General features: G+C 42.8%; 1 protein-coding gene across 2 annotated transcripts in view; it reads left to right on the top strand.

Annotated features, from left to right (window-relative positions):
* Window positions 1–16,290, top strand: part of LOC115378294 (CD151 antigen) — a 36,182-nt gene extending 19,892 nt beyond the window's left edge. The window contains exons 4-9 of one of the 2 annotated variants that reach the window (XM_030078506.1): window positions 6,381–6,455; window positions 10,572–10,676; window positions 13,744–13,902; window positions 14,658–14,744; window positions 14,874–14,967; window positions 15,349–16,290. In XM_030078506.1, coding sequence (XP_029934366.1) covers window positions 6,381–6,455; window positions 10,572–10,676; window positions 13,744–13,902; window positions 14,658–14,744; window positions 14,874–14,933 — 486 coding nt within the window. In that variant the 3' untranslated portion in view covers window positions 14,934–14,967; window positions 15,349–16,290. Of the gene's footprint in view, window positions 1–6,380; window positions 6,456–10,571; window positions 10,677–13,743; window positions 13,903–14,657; window positions 14,745–14,873; window positions 14,968–15,344 lie in introns of both variants that reach the window. The other variant, XM_030078498.1, reaches the window with a different exon arrangement.
* The last annotated feature ends 514 nt before the right edge of the window (window positions 16,291–16,804 follow it).

The following is a 16,804-nucleotide window of genomic DNA, read 5'->3' as shown; positions in this document are numbered from 1 at the left end:
GCACGCCGTGATGTGTTCTGTCGTTTGTGTTTCGGAAACACACTGGCGTTTTGGACGGAGGTGTGTGTGCGCGCCGTCTTTGTGTGTTGTGTGTTTTTTTTTTAAAATGCACGACGCATCCTGAAGAGTTAAGATTACAGCAATGAATCACCGAGAAGGAATGAGCTTGTCAGGAGCGCGGGAGGCTCGCAAGAGATTGCCAAGGAGGGGAAATATAATAGAGCTGTGTGTGTGTGTGTGTGTGTGTGTGTGTGTGTGTGTGTGTGTGTGTGTTGGAGACACGGAGAAAGAGACACTGTGTTTGTGACAGTGTGTGTGTGTGTTCACGCCATATTGAACAGTGAAGCAACAGGACGACATCTTGTTGCTCAAAACTTCACAAATTAACTGTCGACATCCAAGTTTTTGCTTTTGTTTATTAATTTAACATCTCAAGTACAGAATGTTTACATATAAATAAATAAATAAATAAAGGCTTGTAACTTATTGCTAAACAAGTTCACACGATGATTATCGCCCACTGATGAAACCAGTAAAAATAAAAGACCTTTAGCCTTTTTTTTAAAATTAATTAATTAATTTTTTTTCCCCCTCCTGAGTTCATTGCATTTAAGATACAAAGCAGCTCAGAAGTGTCTTTTTTTTCAAGCAGCATCAAATTTATTGCCACAAGAGGGAGACAAATCACACAGAACGGGAGAGTTTTGTGCACTCGCAGGTTTAAAGAGGAACTCAGCACCAAATCCCAGAAGGCAGGAAGCCTCTGCTGCGCTGCCCTCTAGAGGCCGAAGCTTGTAGGCCTGTTGCACTTGTGGCCGCACCGACAGCAGGTGCTTTACCTGCTCGCTGGGTGGGTGTGGCCAGAAGAGGGCCACACCCACCAGAGGGCAGTGCAGCAGAGGTTTTCTGCCTTTGGTGATTTAGGTATTTTTACTCTTTAAAGGCACAGTAAACCAAATTATATTTCCTTATTTCGTATTATCCTATCTTCACTGCTCTGTGCATCGTTCACCAAGATTTGAGGATTTCAGACGTCACTCGCTGTAATAGAAGCAGAGCTGGGTGGGCTTTAGCTCCCCTTCTGGGTGACTCATCTGTCCAGCAGTGGAAGTGAAAAGTGAAAATACTTGTTGGAACTGCAGGAACGGCTTTTCCTCGTCCTGCAACAGTTTGTAAATTGTTCATTGTTGACATTGCTAAGGATTCATGGTGGGTTTTTTTTACTCCCAGTGATGACAGAAAAGATATTTCAATGCAAGATTACATAGGTTTTCACTTTTTTGCATCATATATAACTCACATTTTATTATACATTTTATGTTCCTGTGAATAAATGAGATTATTTTGGTTTTTGCATGAGCTGCAGTGTTTCCTGCTATTTGTTGTTCCAAGCGGCAGGTCATATTGATGGTAAACCCAGCGGTCAGGAGTGAGAAAAGACCACCATGTAACCAAAAGGTCACAGGGCTAGTCCCGACACAAACCAACAATGTGCCCATCAGCCATCTGTCCGCTCAAAGTCACCTTGAGTGGGACTCTGAGCCCCACCTGCTCGTGTCCGGCCGTGCACCGACAGTCAAGCTGAACATAAAACACCGGAGAAACGCAGCTGAACATGTTGCTGCACACAGATTTGTGTATACTGAATATGGCTTCGTTTTGCATTTTTATTTACACTCCGTTCCAGATGAAAGAGGGCAGCAGTGAAGTCAGAGCTGTGGTGACAGAATGGAAAACGGCTTAAACAAACAACTTACCCTCAAAAAAGGACCCTAATATGTAACCCTAATGCAATCTATCCAATCAGGCAGTTTGTGTGTGTTTTGGCGAGGTTTCCAGTCTGCCATGATCTACCCTTTCCCCCAGTATTTAAATACCACAGGGCTGCAGGGGGATTGTTTGTTTAGTGGCGCTCAGACCATCAAATATTAATATGTGAGACGTTCCACAACAACAGATTTTTCCAAAAACAAAGACAAGAAACCTTGACATAATCCACAGCCCTCCAGAGGGAAGAGGTTTTCGAGAGCTATTTCCTGCACCGGCAAAGTGTATTCGTCTGCCACCAAAAGGTACAAATCACTCAACTCAGGGCAGATAGATCCGGTTTGCTGGGGTTCTTCCACAGGAAATAGTTCCCAGTGAAACTCTTTGCCCCCAAGGGCTGTGGATTATGCTGCGTATCTGTGTCGTTGTTTTTGAAAGGCGCTGCTGCTTTTGAGTTTTTGATAAGTGCATTTTTGAGGTTTTGATCTCTGCAAACAAATGCGCCATCCACACTGCAAAAAGTCAAAATCTTACCGAGAGTATTTGTCTTATTTCAAGTCAAAATGTCTTATTTCTAGTCAAAATATCTGTGTTAAAATTTAAAAGTTAAAATTAAAAGTTAAAATTTGCTAGAAACAAGAAACATATTCTGCCAATGGAACAAGCAAATTTTTATTTGTGACACAAGTGAACAAGTAAAAATTTGCTTGTTCCATTGTTTCTTGTTTCAAGCTAATTTTAACTTGTTTCAAGTAAATTCTCACTTGAAACAAGTGAAAATTGTCTAAAAACAAGTTATTTCTGAGCTGATCATGCCTTATTTTAAGTGTAATGAGATATTTTGACTAGAAATAAGACATTTTGACTTGAAATAAGACAAATACTCTTGGTAAGATTTGACTTTTTGCAGTGCAGCCCCAGAGTATTGGTGTGAAAAGAGATGGAAAACAATGGAAACCTAAACAAATCTCACAGAAACTATGTGAATGGCCGATCTGCCTCAGGGGAAAATATCTTTATTCGTATTTTGGGTGATCTATACGTCGTCTATAAATGTCGGTCATTAATGTGCAGATATCGTCGACCGTGCTCAACGAGCTGAGCCTCCGAGGGTTTCATTTCGCACAAAATTAGTTTTGCTCGGAGATGTAAACAACGGCAATGATCCGGAAGAGAGAGGGAGAGGCTCCTCCACAAGCAGTCACCAATATTTTAGATCCGCTGCAGACGGTCACGCGCTGGAGGGCTGGTGTGTGAAGGATTTGATGAGTTCGGCCAGCGAGCCTGTGCACACCGTGGCCTTACGTCGCTCAGGATTAGGACGCCAACTAAGACGTGTGTGTGTGTGTGTGTGTGTGTGTGTTTGAGTGTGTGAGTAAGACCATGAGAGGAGTCCTCTGGAGTCGTTGCAGTCAGTAACTCAGCTGGCCCGGCTCCCAGCAGCCACATAGGTTCTCTGTCACACCTTATACACATCACTGTCAGCGAACCGTCGAGTGTGTCCCAGCGTGTCTGCTTCTGTGATATCAGTATGTCGTGCACGCTCATGTGTGTGTGTGTGTGTGTGTGTGTGTGTGTCAGAGAATAAGACCAGAGACCGTAACTATGGTAGAGTCACTTAAGTCGGCCTTGCATTCACTCAGTTGGCCTGGTTTTCAGCAGACGTGTAGGTTCTCTGTCACACCGCGTCACTGTCAAGACACAAGCCGTGTGTTTGTGGTTTTCCTGCGCAAAACGCCATGCATGTGTGTGTGTGTGTGTGTATGTGCGTCTATACATTAACAGACGACGCTTGCATTTTTTTGTCCGTAAATTGGCATTCTCCTCTGTGCCGAAGCCTCAGCACTGCATCAAAATGCATTTTACAGCCAGTAAAGAGAGCCGCTTGGCGATGTAATCAGCCCCAGCCATCAAATCAAAGACTGAGTCCACTTTACTGGGCTGATTCTCTCCCCCTGATAGCAACGGGCCAGAGGAATTTGGGTCAAGGTTTTCTTTTGATAGTATCTCTTCTTGTCGTTAATTCTGAAGGAACTTGGCATGAAAAGCAGACCTTCCCCTTAACTCTGATGGGCCCGGTCACGAATCAGATACTGCAGATAAACGCTGGACAGCAGAGCTCTCTTAAAGGCGCAGAGCCGGAGGCGGACGAGCCGCTCGGCATGCAGCGGCTCCTCCACGGTTTTGCCTTGTCACTCGCCCGGGAGTTAATTTCCACATCGCACCGAGGAGCAGAAAACAGCCTCGCTTTATTTTGCATAACTTTTAAGTCCAATCAATTAGCTCCTTTTTTTTTTTTTTTTATCCGTCTTCTTTTCATGTCCCTTCTCTGTAGTACATGATACAACATGACAGGAAGCTAACACCGACACCACGGGGTTCTCTGTAAAGTAGGCAATCTGATTAGAATTTGGGGCACCGTATTGCATAAATTTGCATGTTAATGAGGAAAAATTAGACCTATTATAATTCCTTATACTTTAAGATTTGGAGATCATATTAACACCACCCATATATTATGTGAAGACAAGTAAATGGAAAAAATGTAATGGTAAATGAACTGCATTTATACTGTTTCTACTCTACCAGCTACGCAGAGTGCTTTACAATATTTACCTTACATTCACCCGTTCACACACACACACACACACACACACACACACACTCATACACTGATGGCAGAGGCTGCCATGCAAAGCGCCAACCTGCTCATCACGAGTGGTGAGGCAGTGGGTTGACATAGAAATATTTGCTAATGAATGCATTAATTGGCTTAATTAGGCACCTTATTAGCATAAGTGGGTGTGTTTAATATATCATAGTGAATGTGGTTTGTCATTTGGCAGCTCAGGTGCCTCTCTCCGGTTAATGTACTGTGTTATTTTGTTTAATCAGGCGTTTATTACGCAGTGGAAATATGTTCATACACACTATAGGCACAACAGTCAGCTAAAACAACACATTTGTCAACAGAGAGCGTCATTACCACTCACCGTTCAAAGACTGACATCACCATTTTCTAATTTCTGTATTTATTTACCATCTGCACTGATAATTTAGGCTAAAACATGTCAAACTGAAACATCCATCATCTCTGTGCTGATGATAGAAACATTTACTGACCAGGTGTAAACTCGCTGCTATAGAAAAGTCGCATTAAATGTGCTTTGAAAATAAAAGGTAAACTAGCCTTGATATTGTATTTCTTTCCCTTAAACAAAATGCCCCATTCACATGATGCTGTGTTTATGGGTATGTTCCAGTTTCCCAGCAGGAAGTCCACGCAGACAACCTGCCGGGTCAGATTATGAAGTCGGGTAAACTGGGATTCAGCACAAAGTGGCTGACGTGTGACACAACTTCTGCCCAAAACGCCCGAAAAACGGCGCACGGAGATATAAATTTCATACACAGAAGTTGAAAATGAACCAGAAGGACATATTTTTTACGAGACACGGGAATTCTGGATAAGAACTAAGGCATTCGGTTAGTTTGATTATTAACACAACCTACTCGGACGGCTGAGCTGTGGGAAACCGGTGTGCTTCATAAATCCAACACCAGGTGAACGCTCGGGATGGGTCATGATTTTCAAAGTCACAAAATTATATGATTATCATTTTTTGTCTTATAACGTCGAATTTTAGCCAGAACCTGACCGTGAACTTACCCAAACTCAGACATTTAGTAACTCCTAAACTAGACTGAGACCAATTAAAATAGTAACCACCAACAATGTGTGTAGCCAATCAGATTGGAGGAAAGGCTCCAGCCGGTTGCACTGTGTAAAGACGACGGAGAGAAAGTGACTCGGACCAGCTCTGACAGCTCCTGCCAGCCGGTCCCGGGCATCAGGAGCTGCCACACGGTTGTCGATACTGGTTCTGTTGTCGAGGCGTGCGGGTCCTCAAGGTCGAAGCAGATAAATAATAAACGTAGGTCACTGCCTTTTCTCGCAAGATATAATCCAACAAATCGACCGAAATGTCCCCGGGATTATTTGTGTTGCATTTTTGCCTGAAATGTCCACCCCTAGTGATTAATCTGACCTGGTTAATCAGAGTTAGGGAAAAAAAAAACAATTTATTTTGTCAGCCATGTGGCCGCAAAACATTTCACTTGTTGCTTTGGAATGCAAAGTGATTTGAATCTTCATTTGTTTTTGGTTGTTTCAGGCTCTAAAGAGACAGGCCAGCACTTCATCATGACTATTTTTTTAATATTAATATGCCTCCTTCTTCATCTCTTAGACACAGAAACCTCAGCTTGAAGGCAGTTGAAAAACAGCACCACACAATATCATCAATATCGATATCGTTTTCACTTATTTCTGTGTCACATGGCTGTACAAAACGGGGCAAAGCAAGACTCTCTGAGACTCGTAATTGAAATGAAAGTATCGCATTAATTATTCAGTTCGGTGGAATGTGAACAGAGCTCAGCTGTAATTTTAAGCACCATTTCTTGTAATGTTTATATCTGTTTTGTCCAAACTGTCATTTTAAGCAATGGGGCATGAATTTGAGTTTGAACTCGTCCAGATTAGAGTCGGACGCCGCACGTCTCATTCATCACCGTCCCCTGTAACTGTGTTTATCTGCCTCCGTCCTCAGTACTTTGTCCTGCTGCTGTGCATCTTCCTGCTGGAGATCCTGGCTGGCGTCCTGGCTTACATCTACTACCAGCAGGTAATCCTCTCTGCACCTCTTTAAACTGAATGAATGAATGAATGAATGCATCTTGGGTTTTTATAAAAGTTATATTCTGCATAGGCTGAAGGCAGCAGAGTGACTGATTTACACAGATTTTTTATTTGAAGAGTGGCAGAGTTTCCCTTCATTCTAATGCCGCCTGGTGCCAGAAGGTTAGATAACACAGGAACTAAAACCAGGATGATGTTGAAAGCTGGGCAGCAGGTGACCGTAACTACCAGCCAATCAGCAGCCAGTGGCTCATTAATAATGAATGAATGTCTCCGAAACAGCTTGTTAGATGCGAGCTGCAAGAGGAGCCCTGGAAAATAAGCTACCTTATATATTTCCCTCAATTTTCTCTGATTTAATTGTCCCAGTTATATTTTCAGACCGCAATTCATCATATAAAAGTCATTAAAAAAAAATGATGAAAATACCCCCTCTTTAAACTCGACACATAATATGAAATCATTCTAAGCATTTGTGACTGTTGTGTAATCTTAAAGGCAGACTGTGCAGTTTCTGAGGGGAGGGCACACCACTTTGTTCCCTAATGTAAAGGAAGAATAAAACCCCTCATGTTCATAATCTGAGCTCTGATAACTGATGGCACTGATGCTGCACTTTTAACCTCTTAGGACCTGGCGTACACATATGTGGACATCACATTTTGGGTTATTTTACTGTAGTAGTTAATTCGGCCGCGTATGTGGACCCTTACACTACCCACTACTACATGTTTTATATGTTGTTACAAGCATATGATGCCTTACTGCAGCTGTGACTGTCCAAAGGGGGCAAAAATATTGTTACTTCATTTTGTTTTTTTGCACTGTGATATTCAAAACACGTTCAAAAATATGTTTGTATGTGTTATTAATGCAAGACAAAGCAGTCAGGACAAAAACTGCAATGTTCAGGGTGGAAATAAAGACTTTTGCACTCTATTACACAAAGGTGACTTCATTGTGTTTTAAGGAAATTGAGAACCAGTGTCCACAAATTTGGACATCATTTTTCTCTAAAACTACACCATGTAAAAAGACGATGCATAGTTTTTATACTTATCAGGGTCCAATAAGCCAAAGTAGAATCATATGCATATCAAACAAGAGCTCGGGTCTTAAGAGGTTAAATGTCCCTTGAATCCCAAAGTTTTGATATCACATGTCCATAAAATGTTAAAAATGCCCATATATGTTGTGTTGTAATGGGGTAAAACTGGTGTGAGGCATGTATAAGTTCAGTTATTGAGAATGAATTAGCATTCATCAATTTTTTCCACCCTCCCCCTTTGAAACGACATAGTTTGCTTTTAATCTTTTATTCGCTACACTTTTCTGAGGCTCCGTGACATAAACCAGTGCGTGAATTGCGTGTGGCTGCAGAGTGTCTTGGCTTCACCGGTGATGTGTGTAAGAAACGCAGACCCAGCAGACCGAAGTGTCCTCCGGCCCGGCTGCAGCTCGCGGCCCAGCGGCGGCCCTGTCATCCTCAAGCTGTGCCGATGAACAGCGGCCAGCTTTCTGCCTCTGTTCTGTGGGCGCCGGCTGGCTTTCCCACTCAGATTACACGTTTTAAATCACCTCCCAAAGTCATTTTCTCTCAGGGAGGCGAATGAAAACTGTGTTTGATGGACAAAAGTCTGCTGCATTTTTACGTCTTGAGTTAATAGAGTGAATTCCCTGGGCCACAAGAACTCTGAACAGCAACACACAGACACGAGAGAGACGTGCCTTCGTCTGCTCGGCTGCTCTCCACTTTTAATTTGCAACATTTTAAATGCAATATACAACATTTTTAAGTGCAACACACAATGTTGTAAGTGCAATATCTGTGCTTGTTGTCTGTCGTATTAATTGCACTGATCAGGAGTAGTGCTCCTAATTTCCTTTTACTTGTGCAGTGAAAATAAAGGCTTTCTCTTCTATTTTTCTACTGTAATGATCATCCACTCAGCACTCGTCACACTCCTGACCGGCCTGAAAAGAATTCCCCTCTGTCATTTTTCCCATTATTTCTTCAATTTTTCCCCTTTTTTGGCTTCAGGGGTTTTGTGGGAGTTTTTTTTTTTTTTTTTTTTTTGCTTGCTATAAGGGTTCAGGTCGTGGGAAACTTGTTTTATTTTTGATAAACTTTTGGCCTGTAAAGCCCACAGTTTATGTGATTTAGAGCTCTGGACTTGAACTTCAGCTACCTCAAGGCACATTTTCTCTGATCTAAAAAAAAAAAAAAACAACAACTCTGATGTTTCTTCTCCAAAAGATCTAAATCTAAACTAAACATTTGACTGACACCAGTGGTCGCAACATGATAGAATGTGTGTTTGCATATATATATATTACATATTACATACACTGCTTGTTCATTTAACGGCCTGCTATATCTACAATGCAGCATTCTTTCAAAAAAAAAAACACAGGCATAATTAAAACATGTTTTGTGCCTCGTGATCAGAACATAAAGTGGAAGAGGATGTGAACACGAGGCAACCGCTTCACTCTCCCAGCCTGGCATGTGTCATCCTGCAAATTAAACCGTGACCAAACTGGCATGATGAATGATATTGCGCAGAGGAAATGTAAGACGGCCCATTAAAAATAGAATATATCACGCTGACCGTATTGCTTGCGGTACATTTCCGAGTCCAAATGGGATGAAAAATATCTCGGGTGGCCCGCAGAACGGAGGTGAAGGCGCTGCTGCACGGGAAACCTCAGCGAGACGGCGTTGCCCCGTGTGAAAACATGAATACAGGAAAATGACAAAAGGGAATAATTTTAACGACCAGCCACCAAGCATTTCTAAATAAAAACTAAACAATTATGTAAAAAAAAAAGCATTTTCTCATCTCATGTAGCCCAAAAAAACAAAAAAAGAATCTCCCTCAGTATATTCAGTTTCAGTTTTAATGGTGTCGGCTTAGACTGCATTGCAAGCAACTGCAAATGAGACTTTTTTTTTTTTCTTTTTTTTTTCCCCTCCTCCGGTGTTGGCAGGCGTTATATTTACATGACATCGCTCGCACCAGCGCCGGTGTCATCCAGACGAGTCTTAAGGCCTGGTGGCGGCTTGTAGCTCAGCAACAGGATTTTTTTTTTTTTTTTTCCTCAGTCTAGAGGTGCTCTGCTATCATTATAACTGCCTCATTTATAATACACAACTCCTCTGAACATGAATAGAGCTCTGTGGCTCGCCCGCTCCCTCCCCCCCTCCCTCCTCCCACCTCCAGCCCTGCCCTCCGCTCCCTTCAGCACACTGTTATGAATCAAGTCGCACTAAAATCTTCAAAGCCGCTCCTCTCCCTCTTGTTCTTCCTCCCTTCTTCTTCTTATTATTCCTCTTTTTTTTTTTTTGTTCCTCCCTGTGGTTAAACTTGAAACAAATGCACATTTTACCCTCTTGCTTTCCCTAATCTGCCGCGCTTTGTTCTCTAAGGTTATTGCATCACATTTGCATTTATCGTATTTAACGCAGCGCCACGTCGCGGTCGCAGTGACGCCGCTCGCTTCCCCCGTTTCTGCTTTGTTCGCTTTTTTTAAAAAAAAAAAATCTTCAGTTATTGTCTCTTTCCCTCCGCTGTTGTTTTTTTCGCCTGGCTGCCGCAGTGTTGCCCACACTGTCAACAGGTAAAAATGAAAACCCCTTTTTCTTTCCTTCTTTTTTTTTTTTTTTTGCCCCCCCTCCCACCTCCTCTGCATCCTTCCTGTCCTCCCTCCCTCTCTGTCTCTCTCTCTTCACCTCCCGTCTCTCATCTCTTCCCTCCGTCATTCATTCCCTTGATCTCTCCTTCACACTTTGATTTACAGTGGTTTCCCAGCTGGCTTGTTGCCATAGAAACTGAGCCCCCCAGACATCCCGTTTCCCCCAGTGAGCGCGTTCTGCCACTGGTCTAGAGAACAAAAACACCGACTTCCTCTGCCTCTCGCCCCGTCCTCTTCCTCGGCTGCTCTCCACATCGTGACGTGTCAAGAGTCTCATGAAAAACCAACTGTTGCAGCTGATTTGTCACTTATCATTTATGATCTGCTCCGGCCTGGCATTTTTGTATGAAGTGCTCATGTATATGTGTGTGTGTGTGTGTGTGTGTGTGTGTGTGTGTGTGAGCAGCTGAACGAGGAGCTGAAGCAGAACCTGAGGGAGACGATGGTTCAGAAGTACCAGCAGAAGGAGCAGGAGCACGTCACCCGAGCCGTGGACAAGCTGCAGCAGGAGGTGAGACTGACGGGGTGAAGATAGATAGATAGATACTTTATTCATCCCGAAGGAAATTCACAGTTTTCAACAGTATCCACAGAGTACAAGATTAAATAAATAAAAAATAAAGAATAAAAGATGACACCACACTGCAAAAACTCAAAATCTTACCAAGATTATTTGTCTTATTTCAAGTCAAAAATGTCTTATTTCTAGTCAAAATATCTCATTACACTTAAAATAAGACATGATCACCTCAGAAGTAACTTGTTTTTAGACAACTGTCTCTTGTTTCAAGTGAAAATTTGCTTGAAACAAGTGAAAATTTGCTTGTTTCATTGGCAAAATTTGTTTCTTGTTTCTAGCTAATTTTCACTTATTTCAAGTGAATTTTCACTTTTTCCACTGGCAAATTTTGCCAATGAAACAAGCAAATTTTCACTTGAAACAAGTGAAAATTGTCTAAAAACAATTTACTTCTGAGGTGATCATGTCTTATTTTAAGTGTAATGAGATATTTTGACTTGAAATAAGACAAATAATCTTGGTAAGATTTTGCGTTTTTGCAGTGCAGAGATCTAAGACGGTTCATCTCATTCGTTTCTGTTACCCAACTCTTATTTTTACCTAGAGCTGAAACAATTAGTCGATTACTCAGCTATAATATTGATCGTCGATTAACCATATAAGCCATTTATCGAGTAAATATACCTGTTATAGTTTCACAAATGCTAAGAATGACTTGCTTTCTCAGTTTCATATCATCACAAAATGCAGAGGAACACCTTGTGCACACCCGAGTCGACTTCACTAAGCCGCGCACAGAACGATCAAAAACAGACAAAATATAGAAAGGCAAGGCAAGTTTATTTGTATAGCACATTTCAGCGACAAGGCAATTCAAAGTGCTTTACATAGAGCATAAAGGCATTAAAACAATATAAAAGCAACACAAGAAAACATACACTATATTGCCAAAAGTATTCGCTCGGCTGCCTTCACACACATATGAACATGAGTGACATCCCATTCTTAAACCATAGGATTTAATATGATGTGGGCCCATCCTTTGCAGCTATAACAGCTTCAACTCTTCTAGGAAGGCTTTCCACAAGGTTTAGGAGTGTGTTTATGGGAATTTTTGACCATTCTTCCAGAAGTGCATTTGTGAGGTCAAACACTGATGTTGGACAAGAAGGCCTGGCTCTCAGTCTCCGCTCTAATTCATCCCAAAGGTGTTCTCTCGGGTTGAGGTCAGGACTCTGTGCAGGCCAGTCAAGTTCTTCCACACCAAACTCGCTTATCCATGTCTTTATGGACCTTGCTTTGTGCACTGGTGTGCAGTCATGTTGGAACAGGAAGGGGCCATCTCCAAACTGTTCCCACAAAGTTGGGAGCATGAAATTGTCCAAAATGTCTTTGTATGCTGAAGCATTAAGAGTTCCTTTCACTGGAACTAAGGGGCCGAGCCCAAAAACAACCCCACACCATAATCCCCCTTCCACCAAACTTTACACTTGGCACAATGCAGTCAGACAAGTACCGTTCTCTTGGCAACCACCAAACCCAGACTCGTCCATCAGATTGCCAGACGGAGAAGCGTGACTCGTCACTGCAGAGAACACGTGTCCACTGCTCTAGAGTCCAGTGGCGGTGTGCTTTACACCGCTGCATCCGATGCTTTGCATTGTGCTTGGTGATGTAAGGCTTGGATGCAGCTGCTCGGCCATGGAAACCCATTCCATGAAGCTCTCTACGCACTGCTCTTGAGCTAATCTGAAGATCACATGAAGTTTAAAGGTCTCAAGCTATTGACTCTGCAGAAAGTTGGCGTCCTCTGCGCACTATGCGTCTCAGCATCCGCTGACCCCGCTCTGTGATTTTATGTGGCCTACCACTCCGTGGCTGAGTTGCTGTCGTTCCCAATCGCTTCTACTTTGTTATAGTACCACTAACAGTTGATTGTGGAATATTTAGTAGCGAGGAAGTTTCACAACTGGACTTACTGCACAGGTGGCATCCTATTACATTACTATTACAGCACCATGCTGGAATTCACTGAGCTCCTGAGAGCGACCCATTCTTTCACAAATGTTTGTAGAAGTAGTCTGCATGCCTGGGTGCTTGATTTTATACACCTGTGGTCATGGAAGTGATTGGAACACCTGAATTCAATGATTTGGATAGATGAGCGAATACTTTTGGCAATATAGTGTACATAAAAACAATTAATAAAAAAAAAAGCTAAAAGGAGAATAAGATAGAACAGGAAGTTAAAAGTTAAGTGTAAAATATTAAACCTTAATGTGGTTTAATGGAAGGCAGCAGCAAACAGAAAAGTCTTCAGCTGTGATTTAAAAGAACTGAGAGTCGCAGCAGATTTACAAAGAGGTTGTCCCGCACACCGCTACAACCTGAAAAACTTTTTCACTTCAGCGTCCGACACCTTTGTCAGACATTCATGAAATTAGTTTGACACGGTGACGTATAAAACACGGCACAGGATCATAAACTGACCCAATAATGTGTCATTTACCACAGAACTTCAATAGGAGCATCATATATGATAATACGTGGGGTAAATGAACCAAAACAGCTTACACTGTTCTGATTGGCTGCCAGGTGTGTGTTAAAACTGTGTATTGCGCTAAACTCGGGCTAAACTTCATTCATCGCTCTAAATTAATCCGCTACCCATCTTGTAACCATAGCAACATTAAAAGGGACAGCTGTCCGAGCTTTACCATCTGCAGCGGCTGAGTTATCGACGACCAAAAAGAAAACACACTGATGGATTTTCTAAAGATATTGTCTCCTCCTCTTTCCTGTATATTGTTGGTAAGTGACCCATGGTGTAAGCGGGATAATCAGTGTTTAGGTGTGCTTAAGGTGTGTGTAGGTGTGTGTTAAAACCGTTTAATGCACACCTAGTCGTTGATTATCCCTCACATGTGGTGTGGATGTAACGCCTCTCTGGTTGCAGTTCAGGTTTTAACAAGTTGCCGCACCCTTTCCATATCTCTGCTGATGAAAGTCCATACTGAAGCTAAAACTTACCCCTCGTGGCTCCGTCTCCCCCCGTCAGTTCAAGTGCTGTGGGAGCAACAGTTCATCAGACTGGGCCGAGAGCGCCTGGATCCGCTCCATCAAGGCCGACGGCAGAGTGGTGCCTGACAGCTGCTGCAAGAGCCGCACCGACGGCTGCGGCCGCAGGGACCACCCATCCAACGTCTACAAGGTGGAGGTGAGGAGCGCCGGGTCCCCGGGGGAGGCCGGCGGGGTGGCTGGGGGCCGGGCTCTCAGCGCTGGCCGGCTTGCTCAGTAGTTGTGTCATGTCTCCGTGTGTCAACATGTGGTGTCAGGCTCAGAGACGGAGGAGCTGCCCTGCCCGCACACACACACCAGGGTATCCGCGGGGTCTTGAAAAGTATTAAAAGGTGATAAATCAATTTTGGGAAAATGAAGACCCTTAAAAAGTATTAAAAAGTCTTAAAACGACTTTATAAAGTCTTAAATTTTGAAAGCATTTTTTCTGAATTAGCTGTCCAATAGTCCCAAAAACATCGTAAAAGTGTGTGAATTTGTTCATTTTTATTAAAAAACAAAGATGAACAGGTGCATAAAAAAATGAGGCTTTTGTGGGTGCGTTTGTAAATTGTCTCTGAGAGCGCCAGAGTGAGCGGGCGGGCGGGCGGGTGGAAATTCAGAAACACAAAGTACGCTCTGTTGGATCATAGTGATCTGTAGTCTTTATCACAAACTAAAACTGTTCAGTTAAAAATATCACTGATGTAAATGGTTACAGCTGAAGTGGCGGTGAGGTATTAAAAAAATATTGAGAAGGTGTTGAAAAAGTCTTAAAAAGGTATTAAAATTAACTTCAAGAGCCCTGCATATACCCTGCACACACACACACACACACACACATTATTTTGTCATGAGACTCGGAGTGACTGATGCAACATGAAGACACACTCCTGTTTGTCGTTCCTCGCTCAGGGTGGCTGCATCACTAAGCTGGAGAACTTCATCCTGGACCATCTGAAGATCATCGGCGCGGTGGGTGTCGGGATCGCCTGTGTGCAGGTGAGTAAGGAACCGTCTTTTGATACGTGGTCATCTGCTCACATGCAAACAGAGATAAATGAATGTGGAGCTTTGCAGATTGCAGTCCTAGTGATTTATATCTCCTCTCCTCTCCCTCTAACCCCCCAGATCATAGGGATGGTGTTTACCTGCTGCCTGTATCAGAGTCTAAAGGCAGAGCCGTACTAGGGACCAGAGGAGGAATAGATTGTGGATGAGGGAGGTAACGTCTCATCAGCACCGCATGCCATACTACAAGTAGAAATAAGGCTTATTTATTTGCCACGCACATCGGGGAAGAGGTAAAAAAATTGGCGAGGTAGAAATTGCACCTCTGAGGATCTCATTTTGGTAAACAAAGGGTGGAAACGCGCTACACGGTTCCTTGAAGTAATTAGGCATCCAGATTGCAGTCCCAGCTCCATCGCCGGAGATCAGGGCGCTGTGAAAACGCCTCGGAGAGAAATCGATGTGGAATTTTCACACCGACTCCCCCCGTTTTTGTGTGAGACGGCCTCACCGGGGGGGCTCGGCTCCTGTAGCGCTCCTCCACCCTCACTAAATCCTCTTAATATACATCCATGTTTGTGAAACCAACAGGCAGACAGAACCAGTTGCGGCGCCCCAGAGCGGTGTAAAGATCAGCGGACTGAAACTGCACGTTGCAGAAATCGCTAATCCAGGTTGCCGCCGCTTTGCTTTCACAGCAGCCTGGTTTTAATGAGCTGGAGTCCACCTCCGGGGCCCACTTCCACTCCAGCAACAACATTTCACTTTCATGTTGAGTAGCCGATCATGCATCTTAAATAGTTGTTTTATAGTAGCTCTTAAGCCTTTCCACTGTTAGTTTTTATATTTTTGTAAATGATATTTTCTCAGTCACACACGAGGTGCCGCCTTATGAGCTATTAGTCTTATTGCCTATTGGCTGTTCATGGTGACATTTTTTTTTTTTATCGTTTTCTTATCACGACCCTGAATGCAACATGTTGACAGTAACACAAGGCGTTCAGCATCTGTTAAATGTCTTGCTAGCCGGTGTTCTCCATGTTGGTGCAGTGACTTCAAATTACAGCCAACATCATGTTTTGTTGGATCTCATGATCGCCATGACAGCTGATCGGTGTAAACCAGTTATTCTGCCTTATTTCACGTGACCACGTTAATGGCACAAAAAGCCAAACTGCTGATCCGGCTCATAAGAAGGTGCCTCTGTGTCTTTTTTTTTATACAAGGGATTTATCTACTGATGCCAAAGTTGTGTAAGGAGCTGCTGTGGCTCCGTCAGGCCTTTCCCACCTTCTCTACTGATGTCTTACTTTACCTTTTTTTAGATTGTTTTTTCCAAAATGAAGATTGTGTTTACTTTTCTATAGATCATGAATATTTTATTGTATTTAACGGACAAAGCGGGGGGAGATGATTGTCGCCCGCTTCTAGTACGAATCTTTTCCATGTGTGCCTCAGAAATACCACTAAATGAATCCAAAAACAAAAAACCTGCTGTAGTGCTGTCTTTTATTTTGAATAAACATCATTCAACACATTATACTCGGCCCCATGCTGTATGTTCTCTCCTCACAGTGTATTGTGTGTTCTAACAGGGGATCCGCGGGGTCTTGAGAAGTATTAAAAGGTGATAAATCAGTTTTGGGAAAATTAAGACCCTTAAAAAGTATTAAAAAGTCTTATCACGACCTTATAAAGTCTTAAATTTTGAAAGTATTTTTTCTGAGTCCCAAAAACATTGTAAAAGTGTGTGAATTTATTCATTTAAAAAAAAAAAAAAAAAAAAAACAAAGATGAACAGGTACATAAAAAACTAGGCTATTGTGGGTGCGTTCGTAAATTGTCTCTGAGAGCGCCAGAGTGAGCGGGCGGGCGGGCGGGCGGGCGGGTGGAAATTCAGAAGCACAAAGTGCGCTCTGTTGTATCATAGTGGTCTATAGTCTTTATCACAAACTAAAACTGTTCAGTTAAAAATATCACTGATGTAAATGGTGACAGCTTGAAATGGCGCTGAGGTATTAAAAAAATATTGAGAAGGTCTTGAAAAAGTC

The sequence above is a fragment of the Myripristis murdjan genome, chromosome 3, assembly GCF_902150065.1.
Source record: "Myripristis murdjan chromosome 3, fMyrMur1.1, whole genome shotgun sequence".
Classification (NCBI taxonomy): domain Eukaryota; kingdom Metazoa; phylum Chordata; class Actinopteri; order Holocentriformes; family Holocentridae; genus Myripristis; species Myripristis murdjan.
The sequence above is the reverse complement of the archived record's forward strand: the minus strand, read 5'-3'. Positions and strand labels throughout refer to the sequence as shown.